Source organism: Aricia agestis, chromosome 5 (assembly GCF_905147365.1).
Source record: "Aricia agestis chromosome 5, ilAriAges1.1, whole genome shotgun sequence".
Taxonomy (NCBI): Eukaryota; Metazoa; Arthropoda; class Insecta; order Lepidoptera; family Lycaenidae; genus Aricia; species Aricia agestis.
The window spans coordinates 6,017,661-6,042,411 of NC_056410.1; the positions used below are offsets into that span (position 1 = coordinate 6,017,661).

General features: G+C 35.2%; 1 protein-coding gene across 3 annotated transcripts; it reads right to left on the reverse strand.

Annotated features, from left to right (window-relative positions):
• Positions 1-1,341: 1,341 nt before the first annotated feature.
• On the reverse strand, positions 1,342-14,311 carry LOC121726854 (zinc finger protein 1). Of its 3 annotated transcripts, none has more exons than XM_042114459.1 (4): positions 14,186-14,311; positions 6,809-6,999; positions 4,600-6,613; positions 1,342-4,401 (listed from the first exon to the last, which is right to left on the reverse strand). In XM_042114459.1, exons 1-4 carry the CDS (start codon positions 14,277-14,279, stop codon positions 4,208-4,210), a joined length of 2,493 nt encoding a protein of 830 aa, XP_041970393.1. In that variant the 5' UTR covers positions 14,280-14,311; the 3' UTR covers positions 1,342-4,207. The 3 variants fall into 3 exon arrangements, with proteins under 3 accessions (XP_041970393.1, XP_041970392.1, XP_041970390.1); XM_042114458.1 differs by having other exon boundaries at positions 6,827-6,999; positions 13,998-14,278; XM_042114456.1 differs by having other exon boundaries at positions 13,998-14,278.
• Between the last annotated feature and the right edge of the window lie 10,440 nt (positions 14,312-24,751).

Below are 24,751 nucleotides of genomic sequence, written 5' to 3' on the forward strand. Positions count from 1 at the left end.
TGTACAGTGAACTTTAATTTCTTAGCTTTAGTCATTGCTGAGAAAAATCGATATCGCTACAGCCAAATTAGTAATACATTTATTTTCTAATTAAAGATAAGTAGCGATACACACCAAACAATGAGCAAGCGAGATGTCACTATCGTCTATCAGTAACATCACTAACACTTCGTGGTAGGAAGGGATGCGTGATTTGAAGTGGCAGAATCCTTTTTCATATGTTTTGACAGTCAGTCGGCACTTATCGGCACGTTGACAATTTGAGCTCTAAGAAAAATGTATGTAGGAACATCATTTACACTCACACGTAAACATACACAGATATACTTAGTTCAATTTTGGTTTCGTTTGACAGCTCGGAATTGTTGCTCTATTCCGCTAGCTATATTAATTTTGTTGCGGTAGGTTGATCGTGCCTATAACTATGCCTAGGCGGGGAGTGGAACACCAGTGGGTACTTCCTCGGAGAGTCCCATAAATCCCGGTCGATGTCCCCACTCCCCAATCCGCCGGGGATCCAGATGCGCAAAGCATTTCCAAATGGGAATGTCTGGATCGTGGGAATCGCAGACACAATAGATTTTCAATTGTTATGCGACAACCGGGTGCCGCTTGGGGATTGAGGGGTAAAAAAAAAGAATATGTATTCTGTTAATCTGTAGAGCTCGATAACGCTTTAAATGAACTTGGCGAAAAAAGGAACTAACGCTGTCATCATACAAAAACGCCGTCTTTGACAGTTCTCCTTTACCAGCAGCGCCCCGGCCCCGCCCACGTTAATTTATGTCCGGTATATAATATTGTATTATTTTTCTCAATACCGGGGTAATTAGAATAAAACATTTTGATCCTTTTTTTTTCTTATAACAGCTGATTCTGTGTGTGGAACATGCAAATTTTTTTTTTCAATGATACGGACAATTATTCATCCACTTACCGGACGACTAGCAACAGCCTTAAAAGATAATATATTCGTCCGATAATCGGACGACTAAGATTTATTTTATTCATCCGGTAATCGGACGACTAGACACTTCGTTATTATTATTGATATTGTAAAGGTAAATTTTTATGTTAATTCTCTATTGACCACTAGATGGAGCTTTTGGGATTTTTTGTTTGATATAATTAGGCCGGAGGCCCACTTGCGCCAGTATGGATTTAAAGTTAATCCCGGTTTAAATAAGTTATTCCTCTCGTTGCTTGTATTTACGAAAGAGGGTCCAAGTTATTTTTACGCTTTTTCTTTAACATTTTAAATATTAAAAATTTTACTGAATTTACATTTTATACTAGAATTTTTGACTGGTCTGCTGTTTGGGGGTGTAATAAAACAATGTATGAAATAAGACACACAAATGCATCGAATTGTCAATATATATATTTTTAATATTCATAAATTCAATATACATTATAATATCAAGTAAAATGAATTACTATAATTTATATAGGCAATATTTTAACACATGTTAATCTATAGTTAAGTTTAACAATCTATTATCTGGCTTACAACAAGACAGCGCCACCACACTCGCAAACGCACCAATTTACAACAAACTTACTTTAATAATATTATGGCAATAGGAATTCACGATCACTTAGCCTCTAAAATACAAAAAAAAATGGAAGATATATTTTCTTTGCAATATTGTATTGCACAAGAACATAACTATATACTGCCATAGTACAGAATGCCTAGTGTAAAAAAATAAAAATAAAATTTCGTCTTAATTACATAATATATTATTTCAGAAATCCTAAAATTAACTTTGGCACAAAACTTATATTCTACTGATGGGATATTTTATGTACAGGTCCACATCATAACTCGTAACTAAGCTTTGGTTTGTCTAGCCCACCGGTAATTCTCGAATCACTTACAATAAAATTAAAATAAAATATTAATTAATAATAATTCAAACAGGCTTACTTCGATTACAATAATTTCGTTAAGGTAATTTATAACTACGTATCGTTTAACTTTTTGGCACAAAATTTAAAACTGTATGCTAAATACTGTAAAGTATTAGGTAATAATATCTTCGCTTTTTGGCACAACTTACAAAGGTGCGTATGTATATTAGAATGCACTATGCAAATTTCACAAGTGGAGTTTTCTGGATGACTATAAACAATGTCATAAGTTGCATTATGCAATGTGTATTAATTCTTTGCAACATTCTGTCAGACATAAATCTGCGTGGTAGAGCAGAAATAGAGACTTTAAGATAGGTCAGAAAATTTAAAATTTTATCAGCTGTAAATGCATAATGCCTGTACTAAAATAGTTTTTCTGAAGAGTGAAATGAAAATTGGTAACTAAATATCAATTATCCTTTCCTCATTCATAGAAACTTAAACGATAAAGTCTGATGTTCATGTAGAGCGAAGTTTTTAAGTATTTATCAAAGACTCCTGAACGATCTATTCTTCATCTATATTATTTCCATGGATTCGATCTTTATTATTTTTATGAACAAGAGTGTATGTTTTAAATGACGTTTCTACATCTAAATGGCGCTTAAGCATTTAATCGTGAATATTAAATACAATGGTTGCGTTTATTTAATTCGTTGATTAGAAACCTTTTTAAATTATTTACCTACTTATAATTACAAAATATCAATAAATCAGTATCTTAGAGTATTTGCTTAGGAACTTTCTGTTCTAATATACTGCGGTTTGGGATGACCATGGACTAAAATCTAGGCTCTTCAAGTAAAATAATAAGACAGTGACTTTCTTACAGACATTTGGTAGTACGGCTCCACTCTGCTTAGGGGCCTGTTTCAGCACTTCCTGACAAAGTGCCGGATAGGCTATCCACGACTTTTTTGACAAATTCTCCATACTCTATAACTGTCAAGTTAAGTGGTGGATTGCCTATCCGGCACTTATCAGAACGTGGTGAAACAGGCCTGTCTAGTGTTTTAAATCCATGGTAGAAAACAGAACGAGTGTTCGAAATGGATCTGTGGGTATCGTCAGCATAAAATCAGAGATTTTTCAGATGTAAAATTAAAGGAATTATTTTCTACTAACATAACATTATGAATACCATAATTTTTAGTACCTACAAAAATTAAGTACTTCGAATGAACAAAAGTCTATCTAGGCGACATGGCGAAGCGTCATTAATTGTCCTTATGTAAATTATACAAATACCAACAATTTAAATGGAATTTATTTTACATTACGATTATAAATATATTCTATTGCGATCAAATAGATGTTCTTTTATTATTGTCAGTATTCATTGTTAAGAATCGGCTCTACGCCATGTTACTTCAAACTAGCGGACATATTTACAGAAAAGTAATATATTTACATCGAGTATTTACAACTTAGACTACTATTCGATTAATCAAGATTTAAACAGCAGAGATCCCATACTCCCAGCATTATGGAATGATTAAAATTTTAAACTTACACATACTCCTACACTTAAACTAAAATACAAGAAGCCTAAACTACTATTTTTAACAAACGTTGGTCTCGCACCAGTGTTTGATTTCTTTGAAATACTGATTGTTTTTCTCTAGGCCAGTTTACATGTGTATTTTAGTATTGTAGTGGTATTTCTTTCGTATATCTGCAAACTTATGCATACTTCGTGTACTTTTTTGTACGTATATTGTTATTAATTGTACGACTAAATATTTCGATCAGAGAATTGTGATCTTTACACTATTTATATCGTCCTCCTAGATCTCACGCTTATGAACCTTTTTTTAATTTTTACACGGTTATCATTATAATCTGTTAATAAAATTAAGTCTACTCTAATTATTATAATATAAAGAAAATTATTTACGAGTATTATGCCACAGGTACCGGATCTTTGGGTAACAAAGAACGGATAAAAATAATGATTCGGTATACCAGATACCTACAGACAAATCTTTGGTTTTCTTTGGCACAAAATCTTTGTATAATTCGAGCACTAAGTAGGTACTACAAAAATATATGTTGAGCAACAACGACCTTAAATAATTATATTATATTCCAACAAAAATACCGAGCATTCAATACTTTATATTTCAGTGTTCACAAATTGGTAGAATCCGAAACCCTTTTTGTCTTCACGCTCAGTAGTCAAAGAGGTGACTACCAAAACGGGTCAGCAATATGCAAAGAGTATAACCAACTAACTAATAAGTTTGACATAATTTGAAGCTAATGTCCTATTAAACTAGATGGAAATTAATTAATCTCTATAGGGCTTGCAGATGGCGAACCTGTGGTTCATGTGCTGGCTGTAGGAGCCAGAGTGGGAGAACTTCTTCAGACATTTGCAGCACTGGAAGGGTTTCTCTCCTGTGTGGAGACGCTTGTGCTCAGTGAGGTGATGTTTGTGCTTGAACGCCTTTGGACATTCAGCGCATTTGTATGGACGTTGTCCTGTTAACAAAAAATACAATTGTTAAAAACCATTAACGGAGCGGAAATTTTGAAAGAATGTTGTTTAGCTTTCTGGAAGGTGGAAAGTGAATTTTTGACGGTCTTGAATGGTGGATTTATAACTTTGATGTAAAGAATTATTTTTGCAATATAGTATTTACTATAATTATAACAATAGTTTCTAAATTTATTACTAACCTGAGTGTTCATATTTGTGTCGAGCAAGAGAACTTTGTTTTACAAAGGTTTTGTCGCACTGATCACACACGAACTGCCCTTCTCCCTCTTTGATGTCATTTCCTGCCTTGAGCTTGCTCTTCTTAAGTACAGATGCTTCGTCATCGTAGTCGTTACTCATTTTTATGTCTTCACCCCAGGCGTTGCGGTCGTAGGCCGGACTGGACCCTTGTCGATTGTCCAACGCCATGTTCAAATTTAGCATGGCCTGTCGTCCATTAGCGATATCGTTGTATTGGAGGAGCTTATCCATTGGAATCGATGGATTTATCGCCAACTTTTGAGGCAAAAGACGTTTCTGGCCATTTATTATTTCACCGGGTGAGGGCGATAACCGGAAATCGGTGAAAGATGATGATGAGCAATTGGAATGTGGGTACGCGTTTAAATAATTAGACCGATGAGGTGTCGTACTACGTGAAGACTTTTGACTCAAGTTCACAGCTTCTTCGGAATCGGAATGTGTGACAGAGATACTGCACGGTGACGGCGATGGACTTGACGTTACCGATGCGCTGGATTTCTTCGTCGATAAATCCAGCGGCTGATCTGCAATTCCGATCGCTTGGGTCATCTTTCGAACTCTAGCTCTATTATTTTGGAACCACACTTGTACTACTCTACTGTCAAGCCCAATTTGATGCGCAATCTTTTTAAATTCGTCTCTGTTCGGTCTGGGATTTACAGCATAATGTTCTTTCAATACTGTTTGCTGCTCTTCACTTAAAGCTGTCCGGACCCTAATTTTTCTATCACCATCGTGAACTGACCCTTTGTCATCTCGATCATCTTTCCCATAATCTTCTTCATCACTAGCTCCACTTTGAATAGATGCCCTCATCTCTGCCTCTATTCTATTAAGAGCTACAGTTTCTGCCATTTGTGCAACTAAACCTTCGTGTTTCCTGAACATGTTGCCGCAAAGAGCTCTCTCATGCTCTAACAGGTCATTTTTGTCATTAAAAGTTAAGTTACATTTTAAACACTTATGCATTGAGCTATCTTCAGGCTCATCTTTAACAATAACGTGAGTAGGAGGTGAAGGTAAACTAGGGACTGGTGATAATTTCTCAACGTCTGTTTTAAAAAAGTGCTTAGTCACCGATGCATTGACCGATTCCATTAAAGTGTTAAAACCAGATTGATTTTCTGACTTCGGAGTGTTATTATTTAATGGGACGGAATCAAAAGAACGGGATGGGGACCTTTGATCTTTTTCCTCTTTCTCTTTTTTAATAGATACGTTGTTGTCATCTTCGATATCCATGACCAATTCAGCACTACCGTCGGACCTTTTGTCTTCTTCCTCAGTTACCTCTTCTATTAGGTCTTCGGGATCGCCGGAAGGTGTGCTGAATTGTTTCGGGCTGGGGCTCTCCAATTTTCTCTGTTGGTATTGCTGAGCAAATTCCAAAAATTGGGTAAGCGATGTGGGGAAGCTATATGGAGTGATACCGCTGGCAGGACTCATGGGCAACCCCGGAGGAACATAAAATGGAGCAATTTGTTGCGCTAATGGACGATGGAAATTATTCTCTTGTGCAGAAAAGTTTGCAAAAATCTCATTGTATTTTGGCAAAATGGGAAGAAATCCGTTTCCATTCGCGATGTTATTATTTAGTTGACTAGCGACCATAGCGTTGGCTCGCTTCCTTGAAGGACTTCGAGCTGGGTTGAGAGCAGGGTTGTTGGGCTTTATTTTGCCCATTTTGAGGTTCATAACGAGACACTTTTTGGAAGTCGTATGCGAAGAGTAGGATCCAGAATGGGAGAATCGTTTGCCGCAATTGGCACATCCGAAGGGTTTCTCTCCGCTGTGGATTCTCGTGTGTTCTTTGAGGTGATGCTTAAACTTGAACGCCTTATCGCAGTCGTTGCATTTATACTTTCGTAGTTGCGCGCTATCGTCGTGGCTTATCATGTGCCGTTGTAGTCGATAAACGTTCATGAAGCTCTTGTGGCAGATTTTGCATGTCTGTTGAAAAAAAAACATAAATTAGCAACCAATGTATTAACCATAAGACATACGATTTAAAATTAACAGGATTAGGCAAACTTTAACATTATTTTAAAATTAACGTAATATTCCAAATGTAAAGACAACGTCAGTTTATACCCTAGACTCTGAATACAATTTTATCATGTAGTGTATTTAACAATAGGCACTGACATAGATGAGGTTATCCACCTGAGTGCTGGGCGCGTGCAGCGTTTCGTGGCGCTCGAGCTGCTCGCGCGTGGGGTAGGCTCCGCGGCATTGGCTGCAGGTGAACGGACCGCCTGGTCCCAGGGGAGATCCACCTCTGTCTTCCTCTTCCTCCGATGGCTTGCCCTCCGGACCCCCACCCGCCAGCGGTCGGACTGGTGAAGAAGAAAGGCAAGGTTAGTTAAAACGTCAACGGAGAATAGGCACCACATTTATGATTTTTTTAGAATATTATGATTAAAGTCTTATTTGTTACACTTTGATTAGGCTTGAATATTAAAGGAATATAATATTATAATATTTCAATTACAATAATTATTATTATTAATTCTCTAGTACAAAATACATAACACTGAAGAGCTACTATGAACTACCGTATGTATTAAAAAATTTAAAATTCAAATTCTTTATTATTGTCATATTTCTTTAGGCAATATGCAGCCTTCACAAAATATGCATTATACAGTCTTCACTGAACATAAGTCATAACCAAAGAAGGTTATATGACTACGTCATAGTCCATAGAGTAAAAAGGTCAGTACGTCTGACTTCTGAGTATTCATTAGTATAAAATATAACAACATAGGTACTCGCTACGACTCGTAAACATGCAAAACATCGTCATGGTGAAACATAGTTAAAATAAATTTCTCTGTTCTAATTATAGCCCGGTCGCAACATAATCGTTAACATGAATCATCGAACGATCGGTTTTAATAAAACCTATTTTAATTAAAATTATTATCGTAGATTTTAATTATAAGGCGTTAATTATAATTATATATGAATAACAGTACGTCTACGATAATTAAATGTTAAGTTTTTCTTTATAAAATAACCATGGTTATTGAGGAAAGAAACCCAAAACTAAACTGAAACTCAAAAGTGAATCGAATAGATGGAAATGATAACACGTAGGTATAGCTTTTATGATTTTAGGATTAACGATAAATAACTAAGTAACGTTTTTGTACTTTACTCAAAAGGTTGTTTAAAAATTTAATTAAAATTGTATACCTAAAAGTTTACTTATTAACAACTAGATGACGCCCGTAACTCCGTTGCGCCAAAACTCGTGTATCGCGCGGGAACCGTACATTTTTCCGGGACAAAAAGTATCCTATGTCCTTTCCCGGGACTCAAAGTATCTCCACGCCAAATTTCAGCAAAATCGGTTTAGCGGTTTGGGCGTGAAGAGGTAACAGACAGACAGACAGACAGACAGGCGGATATACAGACAGACACACTTTCGCATTTATAATATTAGTATGGATAGTATGGATTTTAGATTTCGTAATGCATTAAAAGTGATAACTATGTAAAATGTAGAGTAACGCAACACAATATCTTTTTAATTTCAAACTCGAACATAACAAAACAAAATTATTTTGCCTCTTCGTTATAAAGTATAGTGTTTAATAAAATTTTAGGCCAAAAATATGGCCAAGCAGGCCTTTTGTATGGCTTAATTTGGCCAGGTCCGGCGTAATGGCCATACGTTGGGTATTGAATTTAGAAATTATTGCCTCGTAAACCCCGCTCCCTTAACAAGCCCGCGCCTAACGTGTTTTGTTTGATAACTAATAGGTAAATACTAAATACATAGTTATCTAGACTAGATGTTTTGCTTTATTTATTGTTAAAGCTTGTATTAAATAAAAATACAATGAATAAACTCATACAATAACCGTGCTTTTTCACGAGACAAAAATTGGCTATTAGTAGGTATAATTTATTCATGTTTATAATAGTATTAAAAATATTCCCAGTTTTAAAATATATAAAAGAAAATAAGTAAGGAATTACCTCACAAAACATCATTTAAAACAGAAGTAAACTTTTTCATGAATAATGTTTCTACTCCGTAACAGATGGCGCTAGCTGTATCGTATCTGTTGAATTGGGTTATCGACGAAAATTTATGAACGAAATAATTCAACTTACGTAGATAATTATTAACTCTTAAAAATAATGAAATATCTTTGGAGATGTCTAATTAGATAATAAGTACACGTTTAACCTTATAGGGAAGTATTTGACGTAATAATTTATTGGAATGTTTGAGCACTAATATAACTTATTTTTAGCGTTGTGGTGAAGTTATTTGTGTCATTGTTTAACCGTTATACTTTTCCCTGTATGTACCGTCAGTTTACCTTGTTACATCGAACAAATATTTTATATTAAATGAGTGTATACTATAAACCTATTAAAATTTATTCTAAAATTTTATAACTGTACTTCAATTCTCGTATTAAATTTCAGACTTTCAAATTGCTTTCTTTGAATCATAAATGAATCGTTTCAATATTGTCTTGAAGTTGTTTAATTTATTCTTTAATTCTTAATTTTTTATCGCATCCTTTTTTTTTGTAGATGGATACACTATAGAAAACTTATTTATGTTAAAATAGGTATAGTCAGTAAAAATCCTACAAAATATATTTAATTAAAATATTTTCTTGATAATAAAAACAACTTTAGGGAGGTACGTCCTTTTATCGCCGGAACGCCTAATTATTATTCTTTTAGCATATTATGATATAAGTACATTAGTGGATATAATTTGACTATTCTGCTTAGGTCTTGAAGAGAAGAAAAAAATACACATGTAGAGTGGACTTCCAGTCTTTTGTGACTACAGTTTTAATTAGTTTATTATTCGGAAATAAACTGTTAAGTATTGATTTCTAAAACTAATCTTATTACTTAATATTATTGTATTAAAATTGTGTAAAGAAAAGAAGGCCTTAAGTAAGGAACTCAGCGTAGAGTTAACAATTATACGCTAATAAAATAAACCAATTATCGCCAAATCCATTATATTGTTCAAAGTAAGTGTCTCTACATAATGTAGATTGTAGAGTATACAAAACATTGTTATTAGGTGTACCGGACGATACACCTACACGGCTGCAATCTCTGCGCACGGGCATCCGTCTGATAAACTCACACAGGCGCACGCCGCTTCCTATTGGTCTACATAACAATTATCGAACGCACACACGCGCGGCGATAAGTCGTTGATAGCTGTACCGATTGGCCGCACCTGTGCTCTAGTGGGGGTAAGAAAGACACCATTTTGTGGTGTCGACCGCCAATTGATATAATTTTGACTCTATGTCAAAAACAATGTTTTAATTGTTACTTTTTGTTTAAAATTTTATGTTTGTGAGGCGGATATATAAATTTAATGACAATAAGTATTGTGTTGGATTTTGCTTCAAAAATATTCATCCAGTTTTATTTTGATTCTATAAATCATCAATCTTTTCTTTTTTGCTCTCTTCTTTGCGGTATAATGTGATTTTGCAATAAGTAGGTACGTGTTTTATTGTTTTACTAAAAGGTGCACTCACTTAATAGTTAATACTTATTGAAATAAAACTAAAATAAGATTCTTAGAGTACATTTAAAGTCATTGAAAGGCTCTCTGCCCAAATATCTACTACGTGATATACTGAAATTTTAATTGAACTATAAAATTTATATCTCTATACTGAAAACACTTACGAAATAGTAGCAGTTTCAGTTAGTACCTTGGCAATTAACATAATTGTTTAGGTAAGTAAGAAATATTTTGAGTACCAAAGAGTACCTTTTATTAGTTCATTTAATTAAAATTCCGAATACACTATGAACTTTAATTCAATTTACATTAAAAATTGTTATTTTTATTGAAATTCCTATTATTTTAAAGCATAAGAAGTCACCTTTTTATTGGCATTAACTACGAATAATAAAAACTGAGGAAGAGTAACTGTGTCAAAAATTTGTCCACGAGTCTACAAAATGTGACCCAAATACATGCATACTTTATGCATGTATTCGCTACACAATTTTTTGTAAATACAGAAGCGACAATTAATGTCAATGGCTTTATCTTGTTTCGTTGCTATTGCCATATTTTACTAGCTATTTGAACGAGCTTTGCTCGGTATTCGATAAAACACGAATAAAATGACATTTTCTAAAAATGATTCCAAGCTAGATCGATTTATCGCCCCCGAAACCCCCTATATACTAAATTTCATGAAAATCGTTGGAGCCGATTCCGAGATTCCAATTATATATTTATATATAAGAATTGCTCGTTTAAAGATATAAGATATATATTTTAGTGTGCGAAAAGGAAATTAATTCAAAACGGGTGAAGTATGGGAGTTTCCTTAGTTTTTATTATTCGTAAAGGGCATTAAAAAAATATTATTCGCAGAGGATCAACACAGCTATGACTTTAATGGAGTTAAGTCATGATTTGGAAGAATAGAGATTTAAAATGCATATAAATAATTATTTAAATAAAAATCACACTAAAGTTACGTATGATAACGAGAATTTTTCACGTACTGCTGATTGATTTTCAGAATAAAGTTTGTTCCAATAGTCGTATCAGTTTTAGCATTAAGACAGATGCCTCTTCTAATCCCGGAAAATATTACTTATAATATACCAATTCTTATTGGTGCACCATGGAAACTGGTATTTAAGCGAGTAAAGTCACGGTCTGGAGGTAGAGCTTTGTGATCGAAGCGAAGCTAGGTACAAAAGTTTAAGTAAAACTAATATTTTTTTCATATTTCATAGTATATACTAAATTATGAAAATATACATACAATTCATACTACTATCCATATTCTAATACTAATCTGTCTGTCTGTTACCTCTTCACGCCCAAACCACAGAACCGATTTTGCTGAAATATGGTCTGAGAATACTTTAAGTCCCGGAATAGGACATCGAATACATTTTATCCCGGAAAAATGTACGGTTCCAGCGCGATAAACGAATTTTGGCGCAAGGGAGTTGCGGGCGTCATCTAGTATACAAATAAATGCTTACATTTAGAACTCTACAATTAATAGTTATAGATCGATATCTCGATATGGTAGAGAAAAGACAGGAGTCTCAAATCTCGCGAGATAGAGTTATTGACTCACCTAGATGAGTCAACTGAGATGTAAACGATGTTTATCTGTTTCAGACTTTGCCGGTATTAATGAGGCTGTGTATAATAAACAGACGATTAGGCATTTAACGATTTCTGGTAAGTGGTAACATTTGAACGCAAACATGAAGAATAAACAAGGACTTAAGCATTCCTGTTTCAAACTAGTCTTTGGTTTACCTTGTGCTTAAATAACGAGCCACCGAACACGAAAATCCATATATTTATATTATTAAAGTACAAAAATGTGCCTGTATATGTGTTACCTCTTCGCGCCCAAACCACTGAACTGATTTTCCTAAAATTTAGTATAGGAATACTTTGCGTCCCAGGAAAGGACATATGATACTTTTTATCTAGATAAAATGCACGGTTCTCACGTGATCAGCGAATTTTGGTGCAACGAATGATGGATGCGAGTAGCAGGAGATCGGTCATCTTGGCCCGAGAGAGGCCTATGTCCAGCAGTGGACGAATATTGGCTGATATGATGTGATGATGAAGTTGCAGGCGTCATCAAGTAATAATATATATTAGGTACAAATGTAGAGTCCTATATTTATTACACTAACTATTTCAATAAACAAGCTATTTCACTTTTTTGATAGTTTTTCTGATACTGTATTATTAATATCAACTTGGTTTTATTAATATAAAACCTACAAACAATAGAATTTTTACGCACGAATTTTCTTATAGGTACTATGTATCTGGAGCAGCATATAAAAAATCAATGTTGTGTTTTAGTTGAAAAGACAAATCATATTATTGTATTTATTATAATAGAACCTAAGTTATAATTTTGGCTTGGAACAAAATTAGAATACCGCTTATGAAATTAGGTTTAAAGAAGTGAAGCTATTGATGTTTTTTTCAAGTAGTTTGTAATACTTGAAAAAACATTTTTTTTCAAGTATTACAAAAAAACACATTAGACTGCTGTAACTATAACTAAGTTAAATAGGTATCAATGAACACGTCGTAGAATTCAACAACATAACATTTAAAGAGGAATTATTATGCGTCCTAGCAGTATAAAATATTGTTTTATCAATAAAAACACACGGAAATAAACAATAATTAATACCTATTAGGTGTAGTGTCAATAAATCATTAATTTATTAGCCTTATCACCTTTCCTAATGAGTTCATACTCCGATAATACGGTAATATGTTTACACTAACTCTACATTATCCATTTATACCTTTTAAAGAGCGTTGGCTATTTTTGAAAATATTTCAATGAGTCTCTACTCTCTACATACTAAAACATTCCTGGCACAAGACTTAAAAATATTCGAAACATGAAAATGTTAAGTGTTATCGTGTGTAAACACAATACATGACATGTGGTCACATTAACATAGTAAATTAACCACACCTTGATAGTAATAACATCGTATGAAATAACATGTCAAATTATATACCTACAGCTAGCTAACAAATAACATGGTAAAATTATTTTAAAATTTGCACTCACGACTATAATAAACTATACACATGTTTTTTTATTGTTAGCAATATAAAGAACTCTACATAATATTATTATTGAACAGTATAACATGACATTATGTGTGAAGATTTTTATAATTTTGTTGTGGATCAACTTGTAGAGACTAATTATTGTTTACATAGATAATATTATATTGTAAACCAAAATTATCTGTTAGTATCGGCTGTGATTTAATTTTTGTCGATCTCTATCATTTAGGTATAAATAAAAACTTATAACTCTACCATAATTTGATTTATTTTCCGATTTCACAACACAGAACTCTTACTTAGTATGAATTTGTAAATACACTTCACCGCTACTCGGTAGAGCACATTTCCACTCCAGACAGGCGGCATAGAATTAAATAAAAAGAGGAAAAAGCAAACGAATTAAAACAACATAATCATTTACAATTTAGGCCAAAAGAGATTCCCCTCAAACCAAACTTTCTTTCAAGTCTGTGTACCTGTTCCCGATTCTCAAGTGGATGAATTATATCCCGAGGGAGCCGGGGAGATTACTGAGCGGTGGTTATTTCTAATGAAGACGTGCTTGAGTTTTATTTTTAATGCGTCTTAGGTGATATCATTCGCACCTGCTTTTTATCACTTTAGAACCTTTTTTACATTTTTTTTCAAGAAAAGTAGAGTCAAAGTAAAAGATAACATAAAAATAAAATTGCAAATAAATAAAAAGGAAAAGAAGCTTACTTAAAGCGGCCAGCCGCCTGGCCGAAGTGGTGGAGGTCGGGACCTGCTTACTCCTCATGTCCGCGAGCCAACCGGCGGCCAAGCTCTCATACCAACTAACTCCCATAGAGCTGTGCACTTTCATCTAGCGACACGGGTTCACTACGCACTATACTACACGATCGCGGAGAGTTCCAGGCGCTACTCACATCGGCAGGCGCCCCACACGTTGGCCAGGCTCCACAGGCGGTACGAGTAGCTGTCACCGTAGCACCCGAACATTTCATCGGTTCTCGCGACCATGGCCCACGCTTTGTACGTGCGTCCGTCGGCGCGGCGCGCGGCGGAATGATGCCGGCCCGCCTCTCGCCCCGCCCTGCAGCGCCGCACCCCCCACCCCCCACCCCCCTACTTAATTAGTGAGCCGTCAGCCGACTGCCCGTGTCTCACCACCGCGCCGCGCGCCCGTGCGAGCCCGTGCGTCACACCGCGACGATCGCCGGCCGCGTGGACTTTACAACTTTTCTTTATGATACGCCCCACCTTCGCTCTACCTGTCTCTATCGCCGCTTATGTTTATGGCGTCCGCAAATGACGTTTTGTTTATTTTTATATATACAACGTATATTTAATATCTTAGAGCTTGCAATATTTTTTATTATCGAACCGTTTCCGAGAATGTAGTAACTGTAATGCGATTTAAATTTAGGAATGACGAGTGTATAAAACATTCTAAATATTTATAATAATATTTATTAAATATAAAACACAAAATTGCATTCGAATACCTGATTCATATCTACAGAGCGATTTCATTCATTCAAGCTTAAAGCTTCGTTGTACGTTTAGTACGGCTTCTTGACGCGAGATGGCGCTACAAGTCGCATAGTAAAAACAAAGCTTGTGTTTGTGCTTTTGAAATTACAACAACATTTTTTCTATACACATACCTGTATTTATTTTTTGTTGAAATATATTTTAATAGTATTAAATTCGGTGAAATGTTATAGCTATCCGTCCCTTATTGGTATTGTCATTATTTCCGTTTCTTATCTTTGTGTTCGGGTAGCTGCTGTCCCCGTCTACGTCTTAAAAAAGGTAGTTTTTATGTATTGTTTATGCTCCATTTTTAAAATATTATGAAAAGTCTTCTCTCTTTAATCGCAATGCCCACACATTAGATGTTAAAGAATTTAATTTATCTAATAAGAACTTAATACATCGAGTATTATTTCTAGATCTAAAACTTCATATTAAAAATGTTGTAGGTAGGTAAAGAAAAAAGTGCAAAACAAAAGTAATCTTATTGTACACTAATAAAGTTTGATGTTGATTGTGAAAATATAACGAGTTCTTGAAACTTTGAAACAATAGCACCTTGTTTGCACGTGTTCCACACGTGTGTACAGGATCTCGAAGAAAAAGTGCTCCAAAGCGGTGCCACAAAGAAATAAAGAAAAACAATCAATTTTTCGAAGCGCTTTTTGGAGGCGACACACCTCTTTGTATGAAACAAAATGTATGGTCTCTGGTGACATCAATACAAGATTTTGTATTTTATGTTATGGCCGCTGTAAATATCTTCTTTGTCAAAGGTGATTGACTGTCTAGATCAATATACATATTATTTTATGGGAAATAATAAAACGAGTGAATAAAAAATTACTTTGCGACTGATAATGAACATACTGTTTTAATAACATGAGCGGTATTAATTTGACTAAGCGAAAAATAAACTAAACTAACGACTAATATTAATTTATAATAAAATCCAGAACGACCTTACAAAATGTGGATTGCGATTATTCTATTTTAGATATTAAAATTCTATCCGAGCGACTGTATTACTAAGTGAGCGACTGGACATACATAGCGGGCAACTTCAATATTAAATGTAGACTCAATTTTTCTGAGTGAGGTTATAAATAACCTTTTTATAAATAACTTTTTAGTAGCTCGTAATAAATTACGAGCTACTAAAAAGTTCACTTTTAGCAAACTTTGTGAGCTGCTTTATTAATGATAATTGGTTACTGATATTCTATTTGAGGCTTTATATTTTATTTTTTGATACGTGTTTTAATGAAAACTACATATTGTTAAATGCGTGCAAATTCGAATGGGGGCGGGGCAACGAATCGTTGCACTCAGGTGAGTTGGGCTGCGGACCAATACGACTTTTTTGGGTTAGGTTAGCCATCGTGGTTATTTTTTTGTGAACCACCCAGAAGTAGGAGCCCCGCGGGGCTCCGTCGACTCATAATTGAAGCCAGTTGTTTTTTTTTGTATAGGTCGCCATTAAAATTGTTACCCATTTCTTTGACGTTCCGTTAAGGATTATAATTTGTGTAATTTATTAATGATTTTTATATATAAACGGGGTTTAATAATATAACGGGGTATAATAATTAATAATTTCTAAGTTGTTGTTCTGTTAATTTCTCGTCACTCACAGTCAGTCGCTCAAATAGTAATTCTATAACCCAAATTTAGTAATTTTGACACTCACTGTAATTTACAGTCACTCGATTAAATACTACCCTTATTTTATCACCCAATAATTATAAGTGAAGACTAGTTTGCCGACCTGTGTTTTATTGTTAGAGGGAAAATTGGATTGTAAATTTATTATTAATCGGTGCATTTTTAACTAGGTTAACTAGGTTTTATTCGTAAATCGTAACTGGAGATATCTATTTAAAAAAGTAATTTTTCGGCAACGATCGAATTTCCCGAGCGTCGGAAGACGTCGCTGTAAACGCTGTTTTAAACTTAACTTTAAGAAAAACAGCGCTTTGCAGCGACGTAGAGGCGCCTGAGGTTGCTTGGACGTTACCATGGTAACGCCGCGATGGCTTCCCGGTGAGTTAGCGACAGCGGACAGCCACCTGCTATGGGATATTTACTTCCATTTCCTTTGAACAAGGTGCAAAATGCAAGTTTCATAAATTTGGGTGTTTTCGTGATTACGACAATTAGCGAAGATTTCCATGCGCATTATTAATTTGGGAGTACTGTATAGTATTATGCGATTATTATTATTTTATTTCCCATCAATCGAGCTCGCCGTTCATTTGGGCATTTAGACATTGATAATCGCTTTACAAATCAGGGAAAAAATTTTCGTCTTGTAAAATATGTTTGGAACAAGTGAAACGTGAGTACTAATTCTAACAAATTAGTGTCATAATATGAATGCCCATAATTATTGCATAAAAAGATGTCACCCGCAATTCAGTTGCGCCAAAACTCGTTTATCGCGCGGGAACCGTATATTTTTCCGGGATAGAAAGTACCTCCATTCAAAATTTCAACAAAACCGGTTCAGTGGTTTGGGCGTGAAAAGCTAACATATTACATAATATAGACATACACACTTTCGCATTTATAATATTAGTATGGACTTAGAGTTTGACTTTAGTTGATGAGTTTCGTGGCCCAAAATCATCTTGTCTTAAAAAAAAACAACATAATATTAATTAACGTTTTTTATATACCTATTTTGGTAACATTCGTCCATAATATTTACAATATTATACGAACATGAGTAATTGTGAAAAACCCCGAACAAAATTATTGAGGAAAGAATGTAACTAGATAACGCGGGGAGCTGCAGTATAATATATTGTATAGGTAATATTATAATTATTATTAGTATATAATAATTGTTATCAATTAATAATAACCTATTTACATTTAAATAAATATGTTCTGCTATTACGTAGCTGGTCCATCCAGTGCTAGTACAACCACTTCCGTGCAGCCCTAGTAGACAAGTGGCAAGCGATTACCGTAAACGCTAACGAAATGTATGCGATTTGACATTTAAGTCATCGCTTCGCTAGCGAATACTAATGTCAAATCAAATACATTTTGTGGCGTTGGCGTTGGCGTTTACGATAATCGCTTGCCGCTTGTCTAGGCCCTCAGGTGGTTTTAGGTCCAAGCAGCGAGGTGCATAATAAGTATAAAAATAAAATGAACGAACGAATAGAACTTCATAATTATTAAATCTGTAAAGTTATAAAAATTCTGTAACTAATTGAAAATTTCCTAAGTCTTAATAATAGGGTTTACTAAGACTTCGTTGTCTGTCCGTCTGCCTGTTTGTCTATATGTCTCCAGGCTGTATCTCAAGAACCGCTATAGCTAGACTTCTGACATTTTTACAGATTGTGTATGTCTGTTGCCGCTATAAGAACAAATACTAAAAATAAAATAAAGTTAATATTTAAGGGGGGCTCCCATACAAGAAACGTGATTTTTTTGGCCTTTTTTGCTCGTAATCAATAATAGAAACAGCTAGGCACATGAAAATTTTACGAAATCCTTAATTATATTTGTACTTTAATAATTAATAATAAAATTAAAATAAAGTAATTGTTTAAGGGGGGCTCCCATACAAAAAACACAATTTTTTGTCTACTTTTGCTAAGATAAAAAAAAGATATAAACAATGAATTTTTTTGATATCTCTATTAACAATTTTATTAACTATTGTATAAAGAATTAAAAAAAATATATTACTTTGACATTATTATTTTTTAAATATATTTTTCATCGGTCGAAAGTACCCAAATTTGAGGTTTTTCGAACCTTTAAAAAGTCATATCTTTAAAAATATTAACTTTATCGAAAAAGTCATGGTACCTTTTTTATTGGTATTTCAATAAAAAATATAAAAAAAATTTGTTCGGTTGAAAAATGACAATTCCTTGCAATTGTTTAAACAATGTTTGTTCAAACAATATGGCACCAGGTTGCGCCCTGGCAACATGCATTTATATCATCAGGAGGGCAATTTGAAGAGGATCGCATAAAAAAATTGAGGTGGAATAGTTTTCGGTACTCATGCGCCGACTCGTCCTAGTCTATTATGTGTGTACTCTGTCAGCAATGATGACTTTCGTTTACAAATCAAAATGTCAACGTTGAAGAAAAATAGTGGTACAAATTTAGAATTTCTCAACGACTGTACCTCTAGTTGCTATAATATCAATTTTCAGTGCTCGCATCTGTACCAAGTCCTATAATATCCTATACCCGTATGTGAGTATAAAAGGTGTATGAAAATAATCTCACAATAGTTAATTGGAGAACAAAAGGTGTAGGGAACCTTTTATGCACACGTGTGTCGCTTGTGTGGTCGACTTGATGCAGGGGTGGTCAACTTTTTACAAAGATATTTTTATTTCTTTTGAGACTTTAGGTAATATTAAGACGGATCTTTAAAATATTTGTCAAGTCACGTAACAAAAAAATTACGTGAAAATTATATTTTTTTTATATCATTAACAGCCAAAAACAGTAATAATTAATTTGCTATTTATTGTTTTTAAAAAACTAATGTACATTTTAATATCTAAGTAATAAGCCTTGCCAATGAGTATTTTCTCTTTCTCTCTCTCTCTATTCTATGGCACTGCCTGCGATTGTGCAGGAGTATGCTATGCTTATTCTTGTTTAGTTTGATAGAAATCATATAACAACTAAAGCTAAGCTAGTAACGTCTACAATTAATACTACTAAGGCACACAGTTCCCACGGGTAATTACTCAACATCTGGTCTTACTCCAGGTAAACATCTGTTACAGGTAAACAATATCGGTAACAGCTTATAATGTTTACAAAACACGCTAAGGTTTGGCGGTACCGTCAGTACCGATAAATACTTTAATACTTTGGTCTTTGGTAGTTAAAAAACAAGGAGTAGCATTGACGGTCTCCTTAAGTTTATTTTTTTACCCATGCCGAAAAATTCACACATTTATATTATATTTATTTTTACGTGGGAGAGCCATGCTTCGGCATGAATGGGCCGGCTCGATCAGAGAAATACCACTCGCTCACAGAAAACCGGCCTGAAACAGCGCTTACGCTGTGTTTCGCCGAGTGAGTGAGTTTACCGGAGGTCCAATCCCCTACCCTATTCCCTTTCCTACCTTCCCCTCCCTTATTTCCTTCCCTTCCCTTCCCTACCTTCCCCTATTACCCTATTCCCTCTTAAAAGGCCGGCAACGCACCTTTAGCTCTTCTGATGCTGCGAGTGTCCATGGGCGACGGAAGTTGCCTTCCATCAGGTGACCCGTTTGCTCGTTTGCCTCCTAATTTCATTAAAAAAAAGTATTCGGGATATGATTTGCAGCTCAACGCTGCTAAGTTCACTCAAAAAGTTCACGCCAATGGCAATTTTATATTGTAACTTATTAAAAGTTAATTAACGGGGAAAACCCGGCGGGCCAGGTCTTTTATTGATTACTATTACTATTATTTAATAATGACACGTGTGATTGGTTCGTTACAATTTTGTATAATATCGCGCTAACGTGTACATTATAAAGGTCATAAATGTTCATATTTGTCTTCCGACGAGATATTTTATGAAATAAGGGGGCTAACGAGCAAACGGGTCACCTGATGGAAAGCAACTTCCGTCGCCCATGGATACACGCAACATCAGAAGAGCTGCAGGTGCGTTGCCGGCCTTTTAAGAGGGAATAGGATTACAGGGTAGGGGAGGTAAGGAAGGGAATAGGGAACCCTTCGGTAGGGAATTGGGCCTCCAGTAAACTCACTCATTCGGCGAAACACAGCACAAGCGCTGTTTCACGCCGGGTTTTTCGAGCCGGCCCATTCGTGCCGAAGCATGGCTCTACCACGTAAAATATGTAAAACACTTCCTATTATTACCTCATAAAGTGACTTATTTAAACCGATCGGCAAGCATTTTGAAGTCAATTGATTTTCGATCGATACGGGCTATATCAGTTACCTTTATAAGGGTGGTATTGTGACCATAAAAGACTTTATACTGTCAAAGAACGCCAGACTCCCCGGTGGTACAGAAAATAGTAGAATAATTTTTAATTTTAAGTATTATACAAATGTTTTAATTGTACTGATTTGAGGCTGTAGCCTGCAACCCGCATTTAGATAGGTAAAAGAGTAACAATTTGTTAATACTTCTTGGCAATGTCCATTGAGATATGTGTAGTATATACAACTCAATGGCAATCTCCATATTTTTCGCCCAGTCCCACTTTAATTCTGCAGCTTGCTTGCTGCAAATGACCAAGTCTGAGCACCGTAGGTTAGGATGGGCAGAATACACATGTCGACGAGTCTGCGTTTCAGGGAGATTGGCAAATCTCCCTTCAGGTATATTGGTTATATTATATAAAATAAAAAATCAAAAAGATAAATTTTCACAATTTACATTAAAGTTAAGTTCTAATTGCTTATATTAATTTGTTAAAGTCAAAGCTACAGTCAAAATAAATATTACATTCTCAGAAAATGTATATATCGAAAATCAGAGAGGGCGTTACAAAAATAATAATAATTATTAATTCACTTATTATGAGATTTGAATGTTTAATTTCATCAAAGCTATTGATTTCTCACTAAAAGCAATAGATTTCATTTATAAACAATAAAACAATTTCAAATCATTAAAAATACTAAAACTTAAAGAGCAAAAGAAATTAGAATTTAAAATTAAAAAGAAAACAAAGTGATAAAATCATTTTCATTTATTTAAACTGACATGGATTGTACTTACAATGTTTATTCACCGCAAATTCACAGTAGAATGAGCTCCACGCTCAGAACACGTCTTTTTATAAGCATCATCCCTACTTGTTTGCCCTACCACAAGTAATTACGTCACTCTTGAAAATCATGTTATAGAAACATTAAATAATTGTAAAATTAGTAAATAACGTTAAAATGAATTAGCTTATTTATTTTGTAATTTACCAAAATTCACATTAAATTATTACGAAGTAAATAAAACCGGAAGTAATTAATTCACAACCAAAATACGTCGTAATTTTAGTGAGAATGTTTAAAGAAATTATTTAAAAGTTTGATTGGCATGGAAAACTAGTTTCAATTACATTAGAATAATCCTATATTGGCCAACTATGAAATTGACATTAAATAATAATTTTAATAAATACCACGGAAGTTAAAATATCTTCCGGGCTTACAATAAATCATAAAATGCATATCAATCGTTCTAATAACGACGTATTACACATTTTTAACAATAATTCATGATTATAATCACATTATAATAATTTTTCTAAACATAAAATAAAGAGTCCCAATCAGACAGGAACCTCCGCGGCGACACGGCCATACTGACATGCGATGCGTGCTCTGCATCGCTTCTGCCTTCTGTAATAGAGAAATATAAAATGTGAGGACCAGGTACTTCCACAGTACACACTAGCCTTTATGATTCTTAAGTTATTATTTGTTGCATCAACTGTTCACTCCACGTGACTACAGAAGATTCGTTCTTAATATTTTTCGATTTTATTCTCATGTTTTTTTTTTCTTTTTCTTTAATAGGAAAATGGATAGGTGGGTGAAAGATCGATGCTGTTTAAAACAGGGGCTCTAAAGGATACAGAGATAGGTCGATGCTGTGCTCTAGGCGGTCTCGTACGCCGTGGTACACAGGGGACATTTACTTCTTTCAGGATGGAATATCATCAATGGCTTATTGGTCGGCTCCACACGCCAATAGCATCTTTTGTCTTAGCATATTTTAGAAGTTTTAAAACAATTTTAATGCTTTTTAAGTATCAACATAGAAGTTGCTCACCGTTAATATTCAGTTTTCGTCGTTGACCTCGGGTCTTGCTTGATGATCGTCTAGAGGAGACACAGAACCCGCTTGCTGATGCTCTGGAGGCGAACCAGAAGGACCAGGTTGCTGATCGTCTGGGAGCGAACCAGAAGGCCCCGCTTGCTGATCGTCGAAGGGCGACACGGTTGCCTGATTGGTGCCTCCGGGTAGTGGAGCGCGTCGAAGCTGGTCATGGGCGACCTTGCGAGGGCGCCCATGATGTCCTATTACCTTTTTCACAAGATAGCGATCATTTTCGAGTACCCTGTGAACTTCGTATGGAACGCTAAATTTCAGATCAAGAGCAGTTTGATTACGTGGATTGTTTTTTATTAAAACAAAGTCACCCCTTTGAAACCTTTGAATTTTAGCTCGTCCTTTATCGAACCTCGCTTTATCTTTAGCAGACACTTGCATCATCTTCTGTTGCACGTGTTGTTCCAGGGCTTCAATATTGATGATTGCATCATCTAGGTTTACCAAGGTCAGTAATTCTGGTGGGACACAGTTTTGACGTCTAGTTAGAAGTGTAAGTGGAGCTATACCTGTAGTTCTATGAACAGTGCAGTTGAGGGCTAGTTGAAGGCTTTCCAAGGCTGTATGCCAATTTGGTGTTTCATAATTTTTAATCATAATGAGGCCATTTTTAAGGGTTGCCATTACCCGTTCCACTTGCCCATTAGCTCTGCTAACCCCCGGTGCTATAGAGTGTATTTCTATATTGAACATATCGCAGTAACTTTTAAATTCTCCTAGAAATTCACGACCACCGTCTACAATTATTTGTCTTGGAGCTCCGAAAAGGTGGACAACTTGTTTCAAGGCTGCCAGAGTGCTATGATGACTTTTATTATTGGTGTGACGTAGTAGTACATATTTAGTAAAGGCATCAATTGTGACTACAACATATTCATGCTCATTTGAACCTCCTAATTTACCTGTGATGTCCATGTGTATTACTTCAAATGGAACCACTGGCTTGGCAATGGGATGCAATTGTACTTGAGTTACTCCAGATGTCTGTTTTGAAGTTCTACATATGATGCAGTTGTCAACAAAATCACGGACAATTGTGCTCATTTTATCAAAATAGTAGGTACCTTTTATTTTATGGAGCGTCTTCTCCCAGCCAGGATGCTTCAGAGCTGTATGGAAAGTATTGATGAGACTCCACTGGAAAGATTTTGGTACAACAATGAGCTTTTGTGAGCCCAAAATTGTGTCCTGCTTCTCAAATTTGAGAACATTGTCTTCGAGGTGATACCCAGGGACTTCTTCACCATTATGCAATTTGTCTATGATGGGTCGCAATTGGTGGTCGCGTCTCTGTTCAATATTTATCCAATCTAAATTTTTCGTTAGGACGTTTACAGTAAGTGGATCTGGATTTCTGCTTAGGTAATCTGCATGCTGCATCCGCTCGCCCTTCCTGTATTCTATATCAAACTCAAAATTTTGAAGATATGACCACCATCTATGTATGCGAGGTAACAAGTCTTTCTTGTGCTTGGAAGCTTTAAGCGCATTGCAGTCGGTAATCACCTTGAATTGGCGTCCATATAGGAAGTGTCGAAAATGCTTGATTGCTCGGACTACGGCCAGCGTTTCGAGTTCGTAGGAGTGATACCTACTTTCTATGTCTGTCGTACGCATACTAAAATAGGCTATCACATGCTGCCTACCGTTTATAATCTGTACGAGAATTGCTCCAAAGCCAAGACTGCTGGCATCGGTAAATAGCTCAATAGGTTTCCCTTCTTGAAATATTGTTAAGACGGGTGCAGAAGTTAAATGATGAATTATCTTTTGACGTGCTTCTTCATGAACATGATTCCATTGCCACTGAGCGCCTTGTTTAGTTAATTGATACAGAGGTACCATAGTCCGTGCAAAATCTGGTATGAATCTACGAAAATACCCTGCTAAGCCGTTAAATTGACGAATCTGTTTGACATTAGTCGGAACTGGAGCCTTTAGTAGGGCCTCAACTTTTTTGGGACTAGGACGAACCTGACCATTTTCTATCACATTACCGAGATATTCAATTGACCGTTTGAAGAATAAGCACTTATCAATGTTAACGGAGAAACCCGATTCCCGTAACGCTATAAATATTTTCTCTAAATAGACAAGACCA

Bases quoted from the DNA above. Each gene is read 5' to 3' on its own strand.
- LOC121726854 (XM_042114456.1), bottom strand. From the start codon at position 14,121: ATGAAAGTGCACAGCTCTATGGGAGTTAGTTGGTATGAGAGCTTGGCC. The intron at 7,000-13,997 runs GTAAGCTTCTTT...CTTCTTCACCAG, and splicing joins CAGGCGGCTGGCCGCTTTAA to TCCGACCGCTGGCGGGTGGG. The intron at 4,402-4,599 runs GTTAGTAATAAA...TTTTGTTAACAG, and splicing joins ACACAAATATGAACACTCAG to GACAACGTCCATACAAATGC.